The sequence below is a fragment of the Eleutherodactylus coqui genome, chromosome 6, assembly GCF_035609145.1.
Source record: "Eleutherodactylus coqui strain aEleCoq1 chromosome 6, aEleCoq1.hap1, whole genome shotgun sequence".
Taxonomy (NCBI): domain Eukaryota; kingdom Metazoa; phylum Chordata; class Amphibia; order Anura; family Eleutherodactylidae; genus Eleutherodactylus; species Eleutherodactylus coqui.
Genome location: NC_089842.1, coordinates 23,638,996 through 23,663,544, shown reverse-complemented (window position 1 = coordinate 23,663,544; position 24,549 = coordinate 23,638,996). Strand labels below are relative to the sequence as shown.

The 24,549-nt window shown below is 46.0% G+C and overlaps 1 protein-coding gene across 1 annotated transcript in view; it reads left to right on the top strand.

Moving 5' to 3' along the window:
* Positions 1-24,549, top strand: part of SCN1B (sodium voltage-gated channel beta subunit 1) — a 54,604-nt gene that overhangs the window by 9,972 nt on the left and 20,083 nt on the right. Inside the window, exon 2 of the mRNA XM_066606450.1 lies at positions 5,234-5,658. Coding sequence (XP_066462547.1) covers positions 5,619-5,658 — 40 coding nt within the window. The 5' untranslated portion in view covers positions 5,234-5,618. The remainder of the gene's footprint in view (positions 1-5,233; positions 5,659-24,549) is intronic.

Below are 24,549 nucleotides of genomic sequence, written 5' to 3'. Positions count from 1 at the left end.
TCGGCAATGGACCGCACAGAAGCCCTGCGGTCCATGAAGACAGAGGATCCCGGCGGCCATCTTCAGCAGGTGAGTATGAAGACGCCGGACCGCCGGGATTCAGGTAAGCGCTGTGCGGGTGGTTTTTTTAACCCCTGCATCGGGGTTGTCTCGCGCCGAACGGGGGGGGGGTTTAAAAAAAAAAAAAACCCGTTTCGGCGCGGGACAACCCCTTTAACACCTTAGTGATGGCCCATTTTATGCCCTAATGAAAAATCAATTTTTGTTTTTTTTCATCATTGCATTCCAGGAGCCAGAACTTTTTAATTTTTCAGTTTTTCATATTTTGCTATTTTTGCACACTAAAAACACTTTTTTGAGAGCTCTCCTCTTAATTTTATTTTTTAAAACCTAACATTTTGATCAGTGTTTTATTTAGTTTTTTCTAGAGGCAAGATTAACAAAATCAGCAAATTTGACATTTTTTTTTCACTCCGTTCACCATGCAGTGTAAATGATAAGTAAAATTACTTCTGCGGTCCGATTACGTCAATACCGAATTAAAAATGGTTTTTTTATATCTTGCTACCTTTGTAAAAAAAAAAAGACGTAATTATTTGTATTTTCGCGTTCAAAGACCCCCCCCCCCCCCCCAACGTTTTTTTCCCATGTGGCTCCATGCGATCCATGTGGCTTTTTGTTCTCTTTTAAAATACACAAAATTAGCTATTTTCTCCATGGTTTTTATTTTTTTTTCACAGCAAGCACCGTGCAGGTCAAATACTGTACTAACTTTTTTTCTGCGGGTCATTACGAGTATGGCAGTGCCAAAGTTGTAATGATTTTTTTTTTGCATAGTAAAGGGGGAAGGGTGGAGTTTTAACGTTTTTTTTTTTATATATATACTGTATTTTTTTACTTATTTTTAAATACTTTTTTAACTTTTGTTTTTTCCTATTATAGGACTTCAATATCTCTACCTTTGATGGTTCTTATAATACACTGCTATACTTAACTACAGCGATGTATTATATTGCCTATGAAGCTAAGTCAGAGGCTCAGCCTCATAGGCCACCATACATGGCAGACCTAGAGGCCATCTTCAAGCCTCAAGTGTCATGTCAACCCATTGGGACCCCATGATTATGGTTTTGATGGGTCAGAGTGAGCCCTCTGCCTCTGTAATCCTTTATACATGCTGTGGTCGCATTGTAAAGGGTTAAATGGCAGGGATCAGAAGCTTCGGTGGTCCTTGCTGTTAGAGCAGGTGCTATAGTATCACCAGACAGCCCAGCCCCTGTTCCTACTGTTTTTGTAATTCGGTCTGGCCCGACAATGGGTCGTAACAGTATAAGAGTCCAAGTCTGTAAATAAACAGAAGGCTCGACGCCACCAATATGAACAGTTCATTCGCTTGCTTTTTACCCCGTTTCCAGGTTTTACTCACGCAGTCCCATATGGGCTAGGCCGTGAGTGGTCCCATTATGGGTGGCTAATATGGGCATAATGCAGAAAAGTACTTGTGTCACTTGCAATGTCTGTAGGACCCATTTCTCACTGTGCTCTGTGCGCCAACCTGTTGAGTGTTACTAGGCTGTGGCTGCTCGCTGCTCTCTCTCCAGTTTTTGGTCTGAGGTCGTGCGCCCATATGGCCACACCTCAGGAACCTCCCAGGCCTGCATTTAAAGGAACCTGTCATCATGTTTATACAATGCAATCTATTATAAACTGTTAACAGCGCTGATAATGAGCTGAAAAGAATCTGTCAGGAATCTAACTGGGGATTCTTGCCCTCCTCAAAACCTCTCACTACTGAGTCATCCAGCCTTTGGACAGTTCCCCTGCATTACTCTCTGCCTTGTTCCCAGATACTGCAAACTCAGCCCCTGTCCTGACCCTGCCTCTGTTCCTAATTATGCTCATTATATAAGCCTGACCCTGCCACTGCACCAGTGTGTGATTATTGTGCTTCACAAGTCTTCAACTAGCTCCAGTACTGCCTGTTCCTCTGCTATCTAAACTGAGAACTCCTGATACGCCTTCTGGCTTTCCTTCTGGCAACGCTACCTGCTGCCCCCATTTGTCCCGCACACAAGACCTACCGTTGCTGACTCCTGTCCTTTCCCTGACTACTCTCCTACACCTGAAGCTCCAACTAAGTGCCTGACACTGCTACAGAATCAGAGTTTGCACAAGAGTCAGATTTTTCCCCTCAGCGCCACGCCAGGCATGCCCGTGTTTTGATTGGCATGCATACTGATTTCCTTTCTACACTGTAATCCTCCGCAGGTGCCGTAGCAAACTCTGCCTGTTCCTGCGCACATCAGCCCTCCCTTACTAGCTGACACTTCAGAGGCATTCTGCGCATGCATCTTGAGGATCATTGCTCCAACTGGGTTTGAGGTCAGAAGACTGTGAGAGCAGCAATCCTCAAGGCGCATGCGCAGTACACTGCTAAAGTAACAGAGCTGAGGTGCGCAGGCGCAGTCAAGGTTTGCTATGGTGCCTGCGCAGGATTACAGCAAAGAAGGGAAAGCAGAATGCATGCCAACCAAGAACACGGGCATGCCTGGCCCGGCGCTGATAGAAGAATCTGACTCTTCAACAGTACAGGGAAACTTCAGAAGCAGATTATAAAGGTAGCGGCGCACGGATTTGAAAACTAATTAGTGATAAGGAAATCTCATTTGCAGTGCTGCTAAAGGTTTATCATAGATTGCATTGTAGAAACCTGATGACAGGTTCCTTGTACCGCAGCATTAAGATATAAAGCCCTCTATATACCTGTAACATAAAAGATGAACATGAGCCGTCCGCCATCACTTCGGTGCCTGTACTACAAGTATGACATTGCAGTTTGTGGCATCGGTAATCAGCATTCTTGGCAGCCGTCGCCGTGTGTGAGAGTGGAAGCATGGTCGCATGGGGGATGTGCTATAAAAGCTGGGTTCCCGCGTGGCGATGAGGTGGATGATGTATGACAGCAAGCGCAGTGCATTCTCGTGGCGGGCGAGCTGAGGCAGTAAGTGTGTATAGCTAGGTGCAAACTAACCATGAATGTGAGTCGGGTGCAATTGGCATTGGACAGCAGACAGTCCATGTACTATCCCATTTACGCTGAGCCAGCACATTGGCATGCATTTGCATGTTCTGTTTCTCATCCGTGATACAGACAGGAATAGGACATGTGATGACCACTGACCTGTAGTCTCATGTGCCGGAGGCCTTAAAGGGAATCTGTCAGCTGCTTTTAGCCCTATAAGCTAAGCTGTGGCCTGAAGGTAGCTGACCCATTGAGTCCATTAAAAAATTAGAACGGGCGGACTATTTAGTAGCTCCACTCAATGCATTAAAAAACGTCTTCCAACACTGACCCCAGGAGTACGACAGGGAAAAGTAAGTATAAGGGTGGACACACACTGGCGTTTTTTTCTACACTGCGCTGCGAGAGTAAGTGAAAAGTCTCGCAGCGCAGTGCGAGAAAAACGCTGGTAAATCGCTGGAACATTGCCAATCTTTTCAATGGGGCCAACAGCAGCAGCGCTAGCCCCATTGAAAAGATATGGAGAATGCCGCGGACTTCTGCCACAGCTGTGACAGAGGTCACATCTGTGGCAGGAGTTTCCTCCATCCCCTGCCACAGCTGTGACAGCTGTCACAGCTGTGGCAGAAGTGCAGCATGCTATCCCATTGCTTTCAATGGGATCGGCGCTGCTGCCGATCCCATTGAAAGCAGTGGTTTGTGACAAAACCTCCAGTATGATTTTCGGGGAAGGGCTTGAAATGTAAGCCCTTCCCTGAAAATCATCAATAAGTGGTAAAATTTTTTTTTTTTAAATTACTCACCTCTCCGCCGCTCAGTGGTTTGCTACAAACCACTGCTTTCAATGGGACTGGCAGCAGCGCTGATCCCATTGAAAGCAATGGGATAGCATGCTGCACTTCTGCCACAGCTGTCACAGCTGTGGCAGAAGTCCACGGCATTCTCCATATCTTTTCAATGGGGTAAAAGATTGGCGAAGTTCCAGCGAAATAACATTTAAAATCCGCAGCATTTCTCCCGCACGCGGATCTGCGCCCCATAGGGATGCATTGGACACCCGCAGGTAATTAAATACCTGCAGATGTCATTTTTCCCTGAGATGCAGATTGCGTGTGCGGGAAAACACCCGCAGCATGCTCCATTTTCGTGCGGGTCTCCCGCAGGGACGGCTCCTGCAAGCTTCTATTGAAGCCTATGGAAGCCGTCTGGATCCGCGGTACACCAACAGCTGAATTCCTGCGCACCGGCACGGGAGAGCAGGAGTTAAAAAAAGAAAAAATAGAGTGCATGGCGCATTCGTGCGGCACGCTGCCGAGTACATCCGCCAGGCCGAAGAAAGAAGGTCCGGCCACGACGAAGGGCAGATCCGGAGTGTCCGGAAAGGTGAGTAATTCTTCTTTTTAGGCCTCATGTCCGCGGGAAAGGAGGGACCCGCTACGGGATTCTGCATGGAGAATCTGCGGCGGGCCTGATTTTCCCCGTGGACATGAGGCCTTAAAGGTCCCTAAAAGAATTTAAAGCAGTCAAACCCAAAGACCTATAAATATAGTATTGAGGGAATGACATTGACCCACAGGATGGAGTGAGCATGTCATTTTTTTACCGAAACCATGAACACCGCAAAAGCAACCAGCCCAACCCAAAAAATACACAATTGCGTTTTTCTTGCTATTTCACCCCCGGTTTTAAAAAGTTTCCCCTACAATACAGACAATGGTAGCATTAAAAAGTACAAGTTATCCTGCAAAAAAACAAGCCCTTATTGGCTATAATAAAAAGTTTTGTCTCTTGAAAGGCAAGGATGAAAAAAGCGAAAATGAAAACCGGAAAAATGGCTGTTAATTAAAGGGTTAAGCCACTGAGAAGCTATAGTTCTCATAACACAACAAAAGACATTGGAAAGCAGTTGCAAGGACCCCCAAACTGCGGTACCGGAGGTTACAATGGCGCTCTGAGGAAAGTTAGATTTGCTACATCTGGATTAAAGGAATTTTGGTGCTATCTGTGACTGTTACTTCAGCAATTGTCTAGTCACTTCTGCGAGGCGTCACAGCCAGTTCTGAGAATCTTCCCAGACTAGAAGGTCATTTCCGTAGCCGGAATCTAGAACATTAGAAGCCGCTCGGTGACAGCTGCTCGGGTTCCTGCCCCGTCACCTCGCTGATACATCACAGATATTAAAACCTCTTCTCTTCTTCTTTTTTTCTCCAGATCTTCATCTATCTTCCAGAAAACAGTCTCAGAATCCAGAAGTCCCCCCCCTCCCTTCGAGACGTGTGGGGGGCATCATCCGATAAGGAAAGGGCAGGGGTGGGACGCTGTCTGCTTCCATCTTCATCTAAAATTAGCCCCCTTGGAATGATCAGGGGGATCAGGTATCATCTTCTAGAAGAGGACTAAGAGGAGGGGGGCTGGAGGACTCTACAGGGGGGACAAGACGAAGAACAAGTGTTCTAAAGTATAAGGAGACCTGGAGGAGGCAGGAAATGTAACGAGAAGATTAAAGATACCACTGCAACGTCTTAAGAAGCGATAGACATTGGAGCGACCGGGGAGGAGAAGACTTCTGGTGGCGCCAGAACATCCCGGATAGATCATGGACTACTGGGTGGTCTTGCTTATTTGCCTCACGGCAGGTGAGTGGCGTCCTTCTACTTTGGGCCAACTGTATCTAATGGGGAATTCTGTTTCCAGGCAGTGGTGCTCTACCGCCTCACGTCAGGGTCATTCACTATGACGTTTGTCATGCGCAATATTTGACTGGTCAGATATTGCGCATAAAAATCATCTAATGATTTCAATTATGTAATTCCCACGAGCGACTTTTCTCTTGGACCGACGGTCTGAGGTAGAGGGATCACTAAATGTTCGGGTTTGGGGTGATATTGCCCATTATTTCTTATGGGAGTAAATAAAAGATGGCATCACACCCGTAAGGAATGAGATTTTTTTCATTCACGTGTGATACGATTTTCATTCGCGTGACATACGCTTGGGAAAAATCGTATGTACCGCGATCTGATACGCTGTTCTCACGAAACACATTGCACTTGCTGGGAAAATCACACATTGGCAAGACTGATTTTGGTCCGCGTTTCTTGGACTGATATTGCGCTCGCCCGTGTAAATATACCCTCAAAGTGACAGTTAGACGTCACCTTTAGAGATGAGCGAACCTACTCGTTTCTAGTAATTACTCGATCGAGCACCGCGATTTTCGAGTACTTCCGTACTCGGGTGAAAAGATTCGGGGGGCGGGGGGAGGCGTGGCGGAGCGGGGGGTAGCAACGGGGAACAGGGGGGAGCCCTCTCTCTCTCCCTTTCCCCCCCACTCCCTGCTGCAACCCCCCCACTCACCCACGGCGCCCCCAGAATCTTTTCGCCTGAGTACGGAAGTACTCGAAAATCGCGGCGCTCGGGTGAAAAAGGGGCGTGGCCGAGTAGGTTCGCTCATCTCTAGTCACCTTCAGAGATGTCTCTAGGAATGAACGATGTTGCAGGAAATGTAGCAATAACTGTAACAGTAAACAATGTAACAATGTTTCAGAATGTATCAAACATTGCAGTAATTCTTTATCCTAACAGGCATGCTGGGAGTTGTAGTAGCGCAGCACTGGTGCATATGGGTATATAGGAGAAGCGGGGGCAGTATATAGATTCTGCTGGCTCGGGCATTCAGGCAGGACGGGAGGCTTTTAGTTCTCTCCTCGGACATCTGGAGGCCTCGTTTTGCTGACTGAGGGTTGCGGTTGAGCGCGCACTATTGGGTTACAATAATATACCGAGCGCCATGTGATACGATGACCCGGCTGACATTTTGCAACATTGAAGAATCCAAATAACAATCCACGGAATGTGACTCTGTGACGACACCGCTGCTGTGAATGGCTGATGGCTACATAACATAATGTGTAATCATTGAGCGCTGCTTGCAGCAGGTGCAGCGCTGAGGTTGGGGCATGCCGACATTACGGGCACAGCTTCTGAACTTTCTAACATACTCTGTGCTTCAGTTCATTCGCTTTCAAGATCTCTGCTTGCTGTCAGTGAATAGGAAACAACTTGCTTACATCCAGAGGATGAAAATCCATCTAAACTTAGAAATAATTTTAGAAGTCCTCTTATTATTCTTTATTGATGGCCAACAGGGCATCAATGGATGATCAGCAGAGACCCCACCTCTCCGAACCCTGGTGGTCTCACTCTGAGACCGGTATCATATCAGATTTTTATTACCTATGCTACGGAGTCTCGCAGCGTTGTACTCATCGCAGCCCATTTGCTCTGCCGGCAGAGATCACACAGGGCTGTAATTGGCACTGCGCATGCCCGGGATTCGAACGTCATGGACATGGCGCAGTGCTACTTTCTTTCTTCAAATCTCCCCTTCTGTGCAGAGCTCCGTATTAAACACTGTCCATTCACAGGCATTGTGGAAGAGGCAGTATTTCAATACGGAACCCTTCAAGGGCTGCATATGAAATGTGGAGAAATAGAGCATGCTGCGTTTTATACGCAGTTCGAACGGAGGTGTGAATGGAAGAATGAAAGTCCATAGACTTTCATTGCTTCCATTCACTGCGTGCTACGCACAGGAAATACACATGCTTACTACATACATAATGACCCCCCCTATTATTAGTGGGGTCATTATTTCTACTGTGGCCACTATAGGGGTTACTATTACTACTGGGACCAATATGGGCATCACTGTTGCTACTGGGACTACTAAGGGGGGTTACTTATTACTAGTGGGACCAACATGGCGGAAACTATTACCACGGGGGCCACCAATATAGGGGGTCCCTATTACTACTGTGGTCAATATAGGGGACACTATAATTACAAGAGCCAATATGGGGGAAACTAATACTACTGGATCCACTATGGGGGTCACTATTACTAATGGGGCCACTATTACTATTGGGGCAACTAACAGACAAACTATTACTAATAGAGCCAGTATGGGGGGTCACCATTACCACTATTGGGGCACTATTATTATTGAGGCAACTAACAGACAAACTATTACTACAGGGACCACTATGGGGGTCACTATTACTACTGGGATCACTATGGGGGTCACTATTACTACTGGGATCACTATGGGGATCACTATTACTAATGGGGCCAGTATGGGTGGTCACTATTACTACTGGGTCCACTATGAGGGCACTATTACTATTGGGACACAAACTATTACTACTGGGACCACTGTGGGGGTCACTATTACTATACAGTCTTACAATTACAATTGGCCCTTAGAAGGTCACCGTAAGGCCGCCTGCAGATGGGCGGGTCGGATCCGGCGGCGGGAATTCTCGCCGCGGGACCCAACCCAAGCGCCTGCAGGGACCAGCACGTACTCACCCGCACCCACCCCGATATTTCGCGCGGCCAAATCGCGGCCGTCTGCATAGGATTGCGTTTGTTAACGCAATCCTATGCAGGCTTCCAGCAGCGGAAATCCCGCCGCAGAATTTCTGCTCGTGTGCAGGCGGCCTAAGGCTGAGGATGAGTGACACTGCTGCCCTAGATCATCCTCTCTGTACTGCGGATGGATACATCTTCCCTGCACTGATTCATTGTAACAACCTATCAGGACGGCGAGAGATGGTTGCGCTGATGTGTTCAGTTTACAGAGGATTTTCTACACGAATACACTGTAACAAACCCTCAGCTGTGGGAAGTATTAGATCAGGATGGGTTTTTTGTCCTCTGGGTGCTTATGTAATAAGAGCCTTGCTAACTAGTCAGCCCTATGTTATTGTGCTGCGCTGTCGTTATTTTCTCCTCGCGTGCGTTTTTGTGTGTTCTTCATGATGATTGGCTGAAGTCCAGAGAGAACCGTAAACTGCAGGTCGGCAAAGACGTTTCTAGGTCAATGAAATCCACTGGTGTATTAAACAGGTCAGATGTGACTGACGCTGAGTGGTGGTTATGAAAGGGCTCAGCAAGGGGAATAACTCCGGCTGATCTCGAGAATGGGGGTCCCGTGTCCCTCCATCCTTCTTCCCTCCAGGATTACTGCAGCCTACACTTAATGGAGTGGTGGTCGCACAAGACGCAATGGGACTGCCAGAGATAGCAGAGCGGCCAGCGCTCGAGGATTGCCGTGAGACCCATTGAAACAAATGGACTAGTAACCTCATACGCACGGCCAGCAGTCTTTTCATTCTGATGTCACTTCAGGAGGAGAAGCGACCCTACAGTGACAGGCAGAGGGGGACATTGTTCTTGAGATTGGTTGGGGATTTTCAGTAGTAAGACCCCCACCGATCACAGGATAGGGGATAACTTGAAATCTTTGCACAATCCCTTCTGTCTGGTTAAAGGCGCACTCCACCGACATGTCCTATGGAGATGGTACAGTACAGAGCACCTCAGCCTTTACTTTAAAGAGGTTGTACCAAAATCGCCTTTTATGATCTGCCCATAGGACAGGTTATAAAAGTCTGATCAGTGGGTTATTCACCATTGAGACCCCCATTTATCCCCAGAATGGGATTTTCATGTCTTTACTGTAGGCTGACTGCACCTGCTGCAGTTAGGAGGACATTGAATGAATGGGGGTCGCACATGCTCTGTGGGGGTGCAGTGAGCCCATAGTGAAGCGGAAGGGGGACATGAGACCCCAGTTTACGGGATTGATGCAAGGAGGAGGGGAAATATGGAAAATATGTCCTCAGGATCAAACTTTTATCACCTTTCCTATGGGTAGGTCATAAAAGTCAAGCTTGGTACAACCCCTTTAAGGGAGCAGTTGGGTTCTAGGTCTCCATCTGCCACTGATGATGTTCAAAGGGTATATGTACTGTAGAGGCTATGGTGACCATGAGAGAGGGGAGCAGTGATGTTTGGTCCCACCTCCATTTCTATTGGGCGGTTGGAACCTGGTCAGGATGCCCCTCTCCAGAGGGGCTACATTTGATTATTTGAAAATACGGGAGTGTTGGGAAATGCCTTTGCTACCTGCATGTTGAGGGTATGCAGTTATCTGCCCTCCTCCTTAAGTATATGGCCATTTTCTGTGGCTGCTAAAATTTTGGAGCAAACTCAAACCTCAGGCTGTTCATCTCGACTGAACCCACTAAGATCCTCCTCCCCATCCTCTTCCTCCTCTGCCCACTCCTTCCCCCTTAGATAATGTTATACACCAGTCTCAGGGATATTGGGGAAATTCCAGTTTAGTTCGAACTAATTCTGACCAAACCAAACTTTTGCTGAAATTCAGAAAACCAGGTGAGCCAAACTTTTCAAAACTTGCTCATCACTAGTCCTGGGTGCCAAAAATCCAGCACCTTAATAATTGTCCCATTGTTATCTTTGCTATGGGGCCTCCTTTCTTCTATAGATGACATCTTCTGGCTTGTCATCAAGGAATATTGACCAGCCCTGATGCTCAGAAGACCCTCTGAACCCCTTTCCCACTGCTCGGTCACTGATCTGATGCTTGAGGTAGACCACCAGTGACCTCAGTGGTTAGCTGTGAGTGTTGTGTCTGAGACTTCCAGCTCGGTGGGTGGTCTATGGGGCCCCTTCATGCTGAAAGTTGCAGTGGTCCCAGGTCATGGCCCTACATGTCATCCTCCAGTCTGTCTGTAGGAAGTGTCTGAGGATCCTTAGGTAGAAGAAATCCTATAACATCTTGGCTAGACCCAGAGATGCTGAGAAGCCGGGATGCTGTTCTTCTGCTTCAGCTGATGACATGACAGATGATGGGAGGAGTTACTTTATGGCGTCTCCATCCCATGTTCATTAGAGAGTAATTACTGTGAGTCATACAGCAGACGCACATCACAATCTGTATTAGGTTACTGAGTTACTCATCCGCCGTTATGAAGATCTGCCACATGAGGAAATAGAGGGACACGAGCCTTCAGTTTATGAGGATATAGGGGGACACAAGAGCTTACAATCTATGAGGAAATAGGGGGACACAAGAGCTTACAGTCTATGAGGAAATAGGGGGGGGACAAGAGCTTACAGTCTATGAGGAAATAGGGGGGGGGAGGACAAGAGCTTACAGTCTATGAGGAAATAGGGGGGGGACACAAGAGCTTACAGTCTATGAGGAAATAGAGGGACACAAGATCTTACAGTCTGAGGAAATAGAGGGACACAAGAGCTTACAATCTATGAGGAAATAGAGGGACACAAGAGCTTACAATCTATGAGGAAATAGGGGGACACAAAAGCTTACAGTCTTTGAGGAAATAGGGGGGTGAACACAAGATCTTACAGTCTGAGGAAATAGAGGGACACGAGCTTACAATCTATGAGGAAATAGGGGGACACAAGAGCTTACAATCTATGAGGAAATAGGGGGACACAAAAGCTTACAGTCTTTGAGGAAATAGGGTGAACACAAGAGCTTACAGTCTGAGGAAATAGGGGGACACAAGAGCTTACAGTCTATGAGGAAATAGGGGGACACAAGAGCTTACAGTCTGAGGAAATAGGGGGGACACAAGAGCTTACAGTCTATGGGGAAATAGGGAGACAGAAGAGCTTACAATCTATGAGGAAATAGGGGGACACAAGAGCTTACAGTTCATGAGGAAATAGGAGAACACAAGAGCTTACAATCTATGAGGAAATAGGGGGACACAAGAGCTTACAGTCTATGAGGAAATAGGGGGACACAAGAGCTTACAGTCTATGAGCAAATAGGGGGACACAAGAGCTTACAATCTATGAGGAAATAGAGGGACACAAGAGTTTACAATCTATGAGGGAATGGGGGGAAACAAGAGCTTACACTCTATGAGGGAATGGGGACTGGGCGTCTGTGTAGTGACAAGCAGATGGTGGAGACATTGGTGCAGTGACAGGCACAGGGTGGAGGATAAAATGATGTTCCTGGCTGCTGTAGGAAAATGAAGGAAAGAACAGAGTCAGCTAATCTTCTGGCCATATCTGCTTGTCGGGTCATGTTGGGGGTTGTGGTCCCTCATGTCTTCCCCGATGCTATGAACATCTCCTCTACTTCTGCACTAGATCCACTCACACACTCATCTAGTTTCAGGATTCCTGCTCCCCACCCTTTCAGTGATTCAGGCCTCGGCTAATGGACTTGCGCGTTTCATTGTCCCTCTCTTCCTTCCCCTGTAGTTCTGGGAAGGAAATGCTGAACTTGCAGATTGCTTGAAAGAAAATCCAGGAGCCCTGATGAAATGTGGATGGATGGGGAGGAGAGTGATGCAGCGTGAGGGAGGGCAGCCGCGGCCGCCGCACCGCTCTCACACGCTGCTTTACACACAGCAGGCCTGGGAAACGCAAAATGCAATTTCCTATCCTGGGAGAAATTCAATTTCCTTTTTTCTGGTGGAATGAGACACAGAGAAATATGCAGTTACTCCACCATGGTGACATTCGCTGCCCGCACCTCTTTGTTCTGTCTGAGAGCTTACTGTACGGCGGAGCAGCAGGCCTGGTACTTATGTCAGCGGATAATTAGAGGGTTAATACGTGAAGTAGGAGCAGCAATAACAATGCAATAATTAGGTAATTGATTTCATTCTTTCTGATGCCACAATCAGTAATTACGGAGAAATTTCACCTCTGCTGTGCTAACACGACGCCTTCAAGCTTGTTTAGTTAAGGAGCTTTGTACATCCAGCCTTGTAGTTCTATGCAGCAAAGGCAAAAAACTGCTGCAAAGCTGACTTCCACTCTTCAAGTCCTGTACATCATCAGTACATTTGCATCTTAGTAGATGGGTCATCCAATCAGAAACCTCGAAACTATCTCTGCTATCATTGAGAAACGTGATGTTGGGCACCAATCTCTAATTTCCGCGGTTGCCTCGGTCCATCTTGATATTGGTCACTCTCATTCTTCCTCAACTGACTGCAGTAAATTATTGAGCAATATGTCCATAAAAAGCTGGGTCCTTACTAAGATCTCACTGTGTGGACTTCAATGTAGAAATTGGCTTCACCTAGTCCAGAATCAAATGTCTGAAAGCAGGTTTCATCACCAACACAGAAGGGGGTTCTTTACTGTAAGAGCAGTGAGACTGTGGAACTCTCTGCCTGAGGACGTAGTGATGGCAAAATCCATAGAGGAGTTTAAGAGGGGACTAGACCCCTTTCTCGAGTGGATGGATGTTACAGGATATAGACATTAGGTAACCAGCGGGTTTGTAGCTCCGGGTCTTACAGTCAGGTAGGAACTATCAAAGGTTGAACCAGGGATTATTCTGATTGCCATTACGGAGTTGGAAAGGAATTTTCCTCCAAATGGGCTAATTGGCTTCTGCCTCTTGGGGTTTTTGCCTTCCTCTGGATCAACTAGAGGGTGGAAATAGGCTGACCTAGATGGAAATTGTCTTCATTCAGCCTAACATACTATGTTACTATGTTCTCCAGCACTAAAGTCTTCCAAACCGCTCCTCCTTTATTGTCCAGTTCCATGTCGTTATGGGTGAGAATCATTTCAAGATCTATCATCTTTGTTCTACCAAGCACCAATCTATATCAGGGCTGGATTATAGAAAGGGCATAAAGAACACATGACCAGGGGCCTTCACCACCAATGGTCATCAGTCGTGAATGGCAATGCTCTATCTAACTTCCTTCTCCTCGAAGCCATTAGAATCCTTCAGGTCTTTTCTTCCTTTAATTTTCTGGTGGAACAAGACATGGAAATATGTCACAATCGTAACCCTTGCTCCCCGCTCTGCTTTGTTCTGTCTGAGAAAACTATTGTAAAAACTGAACTTTAAGGCCATATGAATTACCAGTATGTTTGCATTTTAGTATCAATCAAAAACATGATGTTGGGCCACCAATCTTCAATATCTGCAGTTGCCTCCGTCCATCTTGTTGGTTGTCCTTGTTCTTCCTCAGTTGATTGCAGTGAATTAATGATCGATATATCCAGAAGAAGATGACTCCTCACTAACGTCTAGTTGTGTGGACTTCAAGGAGGAGGTTGGTTTCATCTAGTCCAGGATCCAAATGCCTTTACCAGCACCAAAGTCTTCCAGGTTTCTCCTCCTTCTTTCAGGGGCCTTCACCACCTTGGGCTTGTTATGGGCACCAACCACAATCGGTAATGCTCTATCTAACCTCCTCCTCCCAGTGGCCATTATCATGTTTCAGGTCTCAGTCTTCTGTGTGGCAGACACTGCACTCTCTCTACTTCAATTCTCTTTTCTGGTGGAACCACAGGAAAAAACTAGGGACCTGCGCTGCTTTGCATATAGAAAATCAATAATAACTGTCTCAATAGCCAATCTTTGGATAGAGTGGCTATTGAGACAGTTATTATTGATTTTCTATATGCAAAGCAGCGCAGGTCCCTAGTTTTTTCCTGTGGTTTTCTTTGACTTTATCCGACCTCTGATGAGGAACAGAGTTTTGTTGTGACCTGCAGCTCCCCAGCGAGCTGGATTCCCGTGTCATTTGATTCCGATATTTCCTGGACAAAGTAATTGTTATGAGCATACCAGGATGTTGGGTACAGGCATAATCACCTTAGGGTGACATGCCTTGCACCAGGTGAGTTATCACATTATTATTATTGTGATCACCGTTCAAGGTGTTTGGCGCTCTCCGTGACCTCTATTTCTTTTCTGGTGGAACGAGATATGAAGAAAAATGCGGTTACTCCACAGTCGAGCCATTTGCTGCTCACTCCACTTTGTTTTGTCTGAGAGCTAACTGTTCGGTGGAGCAGAAAACCACTGCAAAAACTGAATTCCACTCTTTGGGCTATCCATGCCTACTACCAGTACATTTGTATTTTAGTTGATGAGTCATTCCAACAGGAACCTCCAAACCTTCTCTGGTATAATTGAAAAATGTAATGTTAGACACGAATCATCATTTTCCATGGTTGCCTTAGTCCATCTTGTTGTTGGTCATCCTTGTTCTTACTCAGCTGACTTCAGTAAATTACTGAATGATATGTCCAAGGTAAGAGTCTTCATTAAGGTCTTGTGTGGACTTCAAGGAGGAGGTTGATTTCATTTTGTCCACAATCCACATTTCTTTTCCAGCACCAAAGTCTTCCGAACTTCTCCTTCTCTCTATGTTATTACAGGTGAGGATCTCCTGATCTGTCATCCTTGTTCTACCAAGTACTAATTTATATCAGGGCTGGATTATAGAAAAAGGATAAGGTGCATATGACTGGGGGACTTAACATCTTGGGCCTGTTATGGCCACCAGACTGCAATCAGTCGCACTCTAACTATCCTCTTCCGCCCTGCAAACTGACTACATCTTTGCCTGTTCCATTGGTACCAAGCCCCAGTAACTTTTGACCCATCCAGGTCAGCTATCGGTACATAAAGACTATTTCTTGGAAAATGACTCAGGAGTTCCCTGCAGCAAAGACCAAAGCCCTCTAAAAAGGGGTTAAAGAGTGAAAACCATTTCAAAACACTGCGTTCGGTCTTTTCGAGGTATTTGTGGGCGGGAAGGAAACCGAGACTTGCCCACTGTCTGCTGGTCAAGGGGCGTACTGAAGGAGGAGTGGACCTGCCATGCCCCCGGGAATTCTATCTCGCCACCCAATTGAACCATTGGTTGGAAGTGGCTCTCCCAAATAAGGATCATCTGATCCAACAACTGGCAAGGGGAGCCAATGGCCCATCTCTCATTGAGGACCTTTGGTTCCCGGAGAAGATGAAGCCCAAAGACCGAAGAAATAACCCCCTCTTAAGAGGGCTAATGGAGACTTGGCTTTCATTGAGAGATACCCTAGCCCCAGCACCTTCTCCTAGCACTCCCCTATCTGCACTCTATAAATTCATGAACCTCCCGCTAGACCCCTGCTCCGCAGGGGCCTGGAGAACCCTTGCAGGACTTAAGTTCCAGGACGTCCTCGCATCAGCCCACAGAGCACCCCTCCCCTCACTAAAGGAGATTCTGCCGGACCTCTCTCTCCCACCGTTGGTTTCCACCCACGTGCTAAGGGTCCTAAATGACTTCCTAAAAAGCCACAAAACCATCAGACCACTCACCCCCTTTGAAAGCCTGATTGAAGGCCCTACACCCCCGGCTAGGAAAATATCACTTATCCGTAAAAAGTTAATCTCCCCTCCAGGGGCATCGAAGCCCTCTTTCCTCATTTCCTGGGAGAAAGAGCTTCATATCTTATTATCCCCCAGCGAGTCCAAGCTCATCTTAAAAACGGCGTTTGGGCTCACTCCCTGTGTCACCGCCCAGGAGTCCCATTACAAGCTCCTGGCGAGGTGGTATAGGACCCCGCAGTGGCTATACGACCACAAACTAGTAGCGCATGACAAATGTTGGAGGTGTGAGGAGTCCACTGGCTCTTTCCTTCATATTTGGTGGGATTGCCCCAAGATAGCCCTTTTCTGGAGAGACGTCGGGAGGGAACTGAAAAAACTGTCTCCCAACTTAGTCCTCTCCCCTGAGGTGGTTCTCCTGTGGAGGCCTTCCCCCGCCTTCCACCCATTAAAACACAGATTGGTCGCCCTACTACTAAATGCAGCCAAGGCTCTTATACCGCTGCTGTGGAAACAGAAAGATCCCCCCACGATTAGATTATGGAGAGACCGAGTGGACCTCCTGGCTAATTTGGAGGAGCTTTCAGGCTGGTCTGGAGGAACCCATGATAAATTCCAAAAAATCTGGGAGCCCTGGCAGAGCATTCGAAGAGACGCCATTTAATTTGTCTCATGTGAGGACCAAACGCGGAGCGGACGACGACCCAGCCTGGGCGAAGTGAGCTAAGTTTTTATATCCCCCCCTGTTGCGGAGCGACATCCGTTGATGCTGCCCTCTCTCCAGCGGGAGTCCACGAGCCTAATCCTCGAGATTGGCACCCTGAGGTGAGAGAAGTGGTCCTTGATTACCCCCCCTCCTCCTCCCTCCCCCCCCTATGTCTCTCTTCCCTCCCCTCCCCCCCCCCCTACTATTTTCTCGGCCCTGTTGGCCTTGTCTGATTAGTTGCAACTGAGGGCAGGCGGTCCCGTCTGGTTTTCATTTTTTCTTTATATTGCCCTGTGACTCTTATGATCTGATATGTTCCAAAGACTGTTCATGTTTATGTCGGCATTGCTTATCTTTTGCTGGGACCTTTCTGAGTCCCCAATGTACTATTTTGTATGTCGCTATATGTTATAGACTATAAAATTCAATAAACACTGATTTAAAAAAAAAAAAGAGTGAAAACCAGGAGACCCTTTGGATCAGCCCTCAGGAGTAGCCCAAAGTCTGTGGCACAGTAGGTCCGCATCCATTGCATGACAGAAGCCAGTTCTTTATTTCTCTTATATTTATCTAGATATGCATGAAACAACCTTTAAGAATGTATTTCTAACCTAGGGACATACATTGAAGAGAGAACATATAAGTAAACCCAAGCTCCCAGGAAAATGGGACTCTCCTGGTGGCTATGTGCAATCCTACCCAGCGAAAAAGAGGTGGAGAAGTCTAAGGGAGTCTCTGGCTTGGCAGTCTCCATAAATCCAATAGACTTGAGTGGCTGCCATTCATATATGTGTCTCCTATAGGGGGTCAAATTTTTTCCCCCAGGGGCCTCCTCCATCTTTAATCCTGCCCTGGATCTTCAATTCTTTAGAAGTGATCAAAGTAGAAAAAGGCTTCCACTACTTCATAGTTCTTACATGCCTTCTATGTCCTCTGCTCACCATCAACAAAATGTCCCATCTAAACACTCTATGATCCCAATAGGGACAAAACATTTAACTACAACTATTTTTCTACATCTTATAAACTTTGTTATCGTTACTCAGACCTCTTGTAACCTAAGACATCCCAGAAATAATGATGATCCCAGATATATTACTGAGGTCTGCAATGCATGAATACAATTTATAACTACATCCTATGTAGGGTTGAGGATTGACAGCTCAGACCATTGTTCATGCGGGCAGCAGCTCTACCAGGCAATCCGTAATTCTTACTAGTTGAACACTCGTCCTGAAATCTCCATGTTCCCACCAAACCGATTCCTGGTAAGATGTTTTTACATGTTCCTCTGATCAGTGGTGTACTGTATACTCTCCCTGTCCATGTCATAGCTAAATACGTCCATCAGATTCACTCCCTATGGACATAAGGGTAGGTCAGAAACCATCTTTGTAGTATGCATTTTATAAAGGAGTTTAGCTTTGGTCTTGGTTTAGGCTATGTCTTCAATCACATAGACTATTATTGGATGTCTTTAGAGGTTTTTTCCTCTTGGGAGAAGTTAATTTCTCATTTATTGATGTTCTATCCATCCTTATGATCAATTACATCTATATTGTGGGCAAAAAAAGTCAAATCTAGTCCTTCAGTGGTCAGCAGAACTCCACAAAAACATTGAACAGAGAGTGTCGGGGAAGATGAAAGCTGCATATGTGACGACTGTGGTCAGGGGACTACGTATACATTATAAGGTCAGCTGGTGCTCACAACATAGACCTTATGTATATGGAGAGCTTAAAGTAACCCTCCGGTCCCGAGACAAAATTTGTCTAGGGACTGGAGGGTGTAAATTATATTACCTGATGCTGTCCTTTCCACAGTTTTTTCATGAATCGTGCTGTTCCTGGGGCATCTCTTCATATGTCCAACATGGCAGTAGCGCTCCTGTCACTATACTGTGCATTGGTAGTCAACTGCATGTTGTTTCCTTATTTCCTGTGCCGTTCACATACACAAGACTGGCCAATCAGAGCAGTATATAATGTCTTAACCTATCAAAATACCAGCAGTGCTCAGTGTGCATCGGGTTGTCTAAGAATTGCTGCGGCCAACTTGAATGCATGAATAGGAGCCCCAGGAACAGACGGATTGGTAGCCAAACCAGGATTAGGAGGGCACCAGGTAAAATAACTCTGAGCAGGCTGGATACTGCTGCCTGCACTAACCCTGTGTCAGGAAGGACTACTGAATGAGAGTTATGCTGCAGAAATTCGTGATGGAGATTCCTAAAGCTGAGACCCAGAGAGAACATGTCTAAGAGCGCAACGCATGAGGACATATCATTTAACAGTTCCGACAACGGAACAGAGGAGGTTGTGAGTGAGGACTGACTTCTATAAAAATCGAATGTATGCACACAAACAACTGCTGTTAGATAGTAAGCAGGCCTGCTAGCTAAGGACAGGGACATACTGTATTATTAAATCGAACATCCGCATTTCAATTAGGTCATGCACACAGTAGCATACTTTCACGGAACTAGAGGCAAGCCTGGACTTTGTGTTAAAATCCTATCTGCTCGTCTCAGTTGTACTACTGTGTTTCCCCGAAGGTAAGACCTACCTCTAAAATAAGCCCTACCCTGATTTTTGTGGGAGCGGGGGGTTAAAATATAAGCCTTAGCTACACAATGTAAAAAAAAATAAAAAAGCAATACTTACCTGCCGCAGTTCTAGGCAGGCTTGCTTGTAGCTCTCCATTAACGCCATTGATTGAGTGCCTGTGATTCGTTCATCGAGCGCTGGCTGTGATTGGCTGAGCTGTGGCGCTCAAGAAGCAATCAGAGCAATCACTTGCTGAAGATGGGGTTTACAAACCCTGTTACCAGCAAGCGATGTTCTGTCGGCGCTGAGAACTGCAAGCAAGCCTGACCAGAACTGCGGAGATCAGCGGGAGGGACCCGGGCGGTGCCTGCTAGGTAAGTATAAGACATCCCCCGAAAATAAGACCCTGACAGGGTCTTATTTTTGGGCAAACATGGTAGCTCTTTGGTCAGCATCTTTGTTAACAAAAGACTGTGTGTGTATCGCATTGCACCATAGTAGAGTTCATACCCCCCTGCAGAAACTTTACTTGCCCAGTTAACAGAATATCATTATACTTGTGTATACCAATCTATTTCTACGTGTCGTGATTATTAGTTGGCTTAGCCAGGGTCAAAACTCTAGCGTTAGTCATATAATATCTTCTATGATTCTTTTTTCCAGATGTGCACAACCTATTTCCCATATAGTTCTTGGTTATAATAAAAGTATGTTTTGTAAGCCTTTGTACTTCGGTCCCTGTGTCGCCTGCCCTTACCGTGACACCCCTTCTCAGGACCAGCAGCACTGATCCGGCTATGACATGTCACATGTTATGTAATGCTGCCATTCTCAGGAGTGAGAAATGCGTTTCGGTTTCGTAATGAGGACCAGCCTTCTGATTGGTTATTAAAGGGGCAGACAGTTGAAGATACTTATAACAGTTCTATACAGGATCCAACCAGTAGATTGGTGGTGATCATCACGGCCCATCGCTGTTTCCTGTCGGGTCGTTTATAATTGTTACTACTTTTAGGTTCACTTTTAGATTTCATGGTGGAAACTTTTGAGTTTAGAAGAAAGGTTGATGGAAATGGTAAACATCGGATATTAAAAGTATTCATTATTGATTACGATGAATCCTGAATAAGTCATGAAGGCAACAACATAACGAGATCAAATGGTGTTCTTCGCTTAACGGCTGATGGATGCAGGTGCAAAGTGGAATAAATGAATGGACGTTAAAGAAGAAAATGTCCATAAGATTATATGTTACTTATTTAAAGGCTGGAGGGGGAAAGAGACACCTTACAGTTAGCCTACTGTGTACTGGAATGTAGACTTACTGTATCTCAAGAGGGTTCACCTTGGCTAAACTGAGGAGTCAAATCTAAGTTAGCCTCCCACAAGGCGTTATAGTCATTCTCAGTTCAAGGTCAATGTTGGCGACTGCATGTATAAGTGATGATGACGAGTATACATACAAGTACAAGGTCCACAGCCAACGTTTGAAGCTGGTAGTATTGATCAGAAATCTGGCCAGACCAAGATCTGAGATAGAACCTGGAGGAGAGTACAATCCGAAAATGTCATCATAAGGTTGGACTCTTTGTGGCCATTAAGTTGGCCCTGGCTAAACTGGGGTGTGAAGTCTAAAGTTATTGCTAACCCTTACGTTGGCTCTACACAGAACTAGCATCCGAGTAGTTGCTTGATAGATCACATATAAGCGACAGTTGTTCCATGCTGGGTGAATTCATTCACTAGTTGCTTATTTTCAGCTCACCTAAAAATAGTCGCTGGTTGATTAATTATCGTCTGGTGTAAACAGGTAATTGTTGTCTTCCAACAACTAGCCAATAACTATGCAGGGAGATGAGCGCCAACCTCTGAGTACTGATTGGCTCCTGACTCTTTTTGAATGTTTTCCCCTCCCACTTAATGCTTATTCGTTCCTGAAAACCCATAATTATGAGCGAGTGACAAAGCCCTTGCAGGCAAGAAAAAAGAGAGACCACAGCACCGACTGTTCAGTCAAGCAAGTCAGAGACCGCAGCAGTGAGAGTTCACTTGAAGACCACTTGCAAAGTCTTCAGAGCCTATTGCTTTTTTTTACATTTTATTGAGCGTTAGAAATCTTTGTACATTTTTTTAAAATGAAAAACTAACATTTTACATTGACATAAGTATTCACACCCTGGCAAATTGAGTTGATTGGACATAATTTTAAAAGCCGTCTATATACGGTGTCATGGCTCACAATTCATATAAGAACCAAAACTAAGCCATGAGGAGGGAAGAATTGCCTGTAGAGCTCAGAAACCGGATTGTCTGGAGGCGCAGATCTGGAGAAGCTACAAAAACATGTCTGCTGCACTGAAAGTTCCCAAGAGCCCAGCGACCTCCATAATTCATGAAAGAAGTTTGGAACAACCAAGACTCTTCCTAGAGCTGTCGACTCACCAAACTAAGTCATTGGGGGAGAAGGGCCTTGGTAAGAGAGGTAAAAAAATATCTGCTGCACTGAAAGTTCCCAAGAGCGCAGCGGCCTCCATGACTCTTACTTGGAAGAAGAACAACCAGGACTTTTCCTAGAGCCGCCGCCCCCCAAACTAAGTCATCAGGGGAGACGGGTCTTGGTAAGAGAGGTGATTAAGAACCCAATGGTCACTCTGGATGAGCTCCAGAGATCCGTTGTGTAGATGGGAGAAACCCCCAGAAGGTCAACCATCACGGCAGCCTCCACCAATCTGGGCTTTATGGCAGAGTGTCCAGAAAGAAGCCTCCTCACTAAGACATGAAAGTCATCTGGAGTTACCAAAAAGCACCTAACGGATTCTGAGACTGTGAGAAACAAGATTCTCTGGTCTGATGACACCAAGATTGAACTTTTTTTGCAGACAAGGAAAAAAAAACAAAAAAAAACTTTTTGGGAGGGGTGAATATGGCACAAACATCAGATAAAGACAACTATCATATATATTTTTGCCATAGGAAATATTAGTCTATTAATACGAACCAGCATGTAAACTGGTTTCGAGGAACATGAACCTCTTCCTCAGTACTTGCTGGGGATACAAGTCCCTGATGGTGTATATTAAAAAGAGTTCTTTCAGCGCTGATAGCTAGGGAAGCTGTAGCAGTAATTGAAACAATAAGTCATATTTGGTGATTACAGGTGGAGTCCCATCAGGTCATTACAACCAGACATTCAAACCTCAGACAGTTAAATAATTGTTTGCGGGCGTAATATGTGGTTCTCCAGCTTTTCTCTGCGGCCATCAGGGCTTACTGAGAGTTGCACTCGCGCCACAGCTAGGAAGCCACATTTTGGAGACCACTGCAAAGGGAATTTTTTTTAGGAACGCTGCCTTTCTATGGATCATTAATTAAGACCCTTTGTCAGGAGTCATCCATAAAGGTGCAGATTATACTGGAGAGTCTGCAGAGCAGTCCCTAGCAGCGAACCATTTCCAAAGTTGTCTTTAGATGGCCAACAATCTGGCATTGGGTCCACCCAGCGCCGTCTGTCTCCGGATCTAGGACAACATGCAATCTCAACAATCCAACCCTTCTAAATAAATGCTTCCTTGTGTTAAAAGGGGCCCCAATACTCTAATTTATAAATTAATCACCAGCGGTCTCTTACTGGTTATTGCTGACCAGACCGGGGGCGTCCTGGACGTGCCGAGACACAAAGGGTTACAAAGTCAGATAGTCCATTAAGGAGCTCTGAGTCTTGGTCGGGAATCCTTAGTTGGTTGCATTAGATGTACTGTGTAAAGTGCACTCTTGGAGCCCCGGGGGCAGACGGCTCAGGATGCAAGCTTCTATTACTGCTGAAATAGCACAGCCGAACAACATAGTGACATACTTCAGGGTCCGATGTAGTCACATCAGATCTATAATGTACCCGGCACCTATAGAGCATGATGGGGTAGGAAAGTACTAGTAAATCCAGGCTATGAGCTCCATATCGACAAGACAATATGAATTACGTATAATGCTGGAGTATCTATCTATCCGTAGTGACCCAGTACTCCATCCTGGTCCCCTCTATAAACGTCATACATGTATGCCTTATGTTGATGCACTGTACAGAATTGTCTTGTCATTTCCAGTATGTGTGTTGCACAGCTGCAGCGCTTGAGAGGTTAATTTTTCATAACATACAAAGCCTGCATGTAAATGTATCAAGTATGTCATGTCATGTGGTATGAGAGAGTTTATAAATGTGAGTGATTGAGAGCGGGAAGGGGTTCCATTTTCTAAGGCTGTTAGAGAAAACTCAGAGACACATGGGGGCACCTTCAGCCCTTGGATGTTGAAGATAGAGGAAGAGGAGAGATTTCCCAATCTGGATGTGAGCTAGATGTAAGGAGAGTGAGCCCCTGGAGAGAGAGAAAGAGAGAGCATCTGTGAGTTCTAGTGTGTGTTTATTCAAGGCCAGTGCAGAGGTACTATCTATCTCTTTTGTTTTTCCTACGTGGCCCTCTGAAGTCTGGATCACCGCATAGAGGTACATCCTTTATCAGTCACACCCCTGTGTCTCCAAGGCTGGGTGGAGGTACAAAAGATAATAATCTCTGTTTACACATGTACGTCTTTAAGTCAGGAAGAGCCGCGTGGAGGTATTAATCTCTGAAGTCTATTCATTTGCCTGCACTGTAAAGTCTACCATTGAATTGCCTTGTATTGTTTATTCTTCATTCAAGTAAAGTTTATTCCGGGCTCTGACCATTCCCAGAGACCCGTGGTACTAAAGAACTGTCTGTGGCTGAATTACTTATCCACCGAGGGTTATACCAGTGTGAATGTTGGAACAGTGGCGTCACGCGTGACAATTACCCCCCCCCCCCGTTATCCAGTTTGGTGGGCATTCCCTATCCTAGGGGTGTCCGAGGTGGACTGCAGAGCTACTCTGGCCTTGGCTAATCAATGGCTAAGCGCTGCCTGTAATTAGCTGAGCACTCAGCCAATCAGCACAGCCCTTTCAGGAGGTGGGTATTTTTAAATCCCTGCCTGCTGACAGTGCTTGACAGCTGTGCAGGGGAACTAGTTGGAGGATGCGCCTGAGCGGCGGAGAGGTGAGTATATAATTTTTTTTTTCACCAGCTAGGGATGATTTTCAGGGAAGGGCTTATATTTCAAGCCCTTCCCCAAAAATCATGCTGCAGGGGCTACCTAAAACCCACTGCTTTCAATGGGACCGGCAGCATCAGCACCGACCCCATTGAAAGCAATGGGATAGCATCCTGGACTTCTGCCACAGCTGTGAAAGAAGTCTGCGATATACTCCCTATATTTTCAA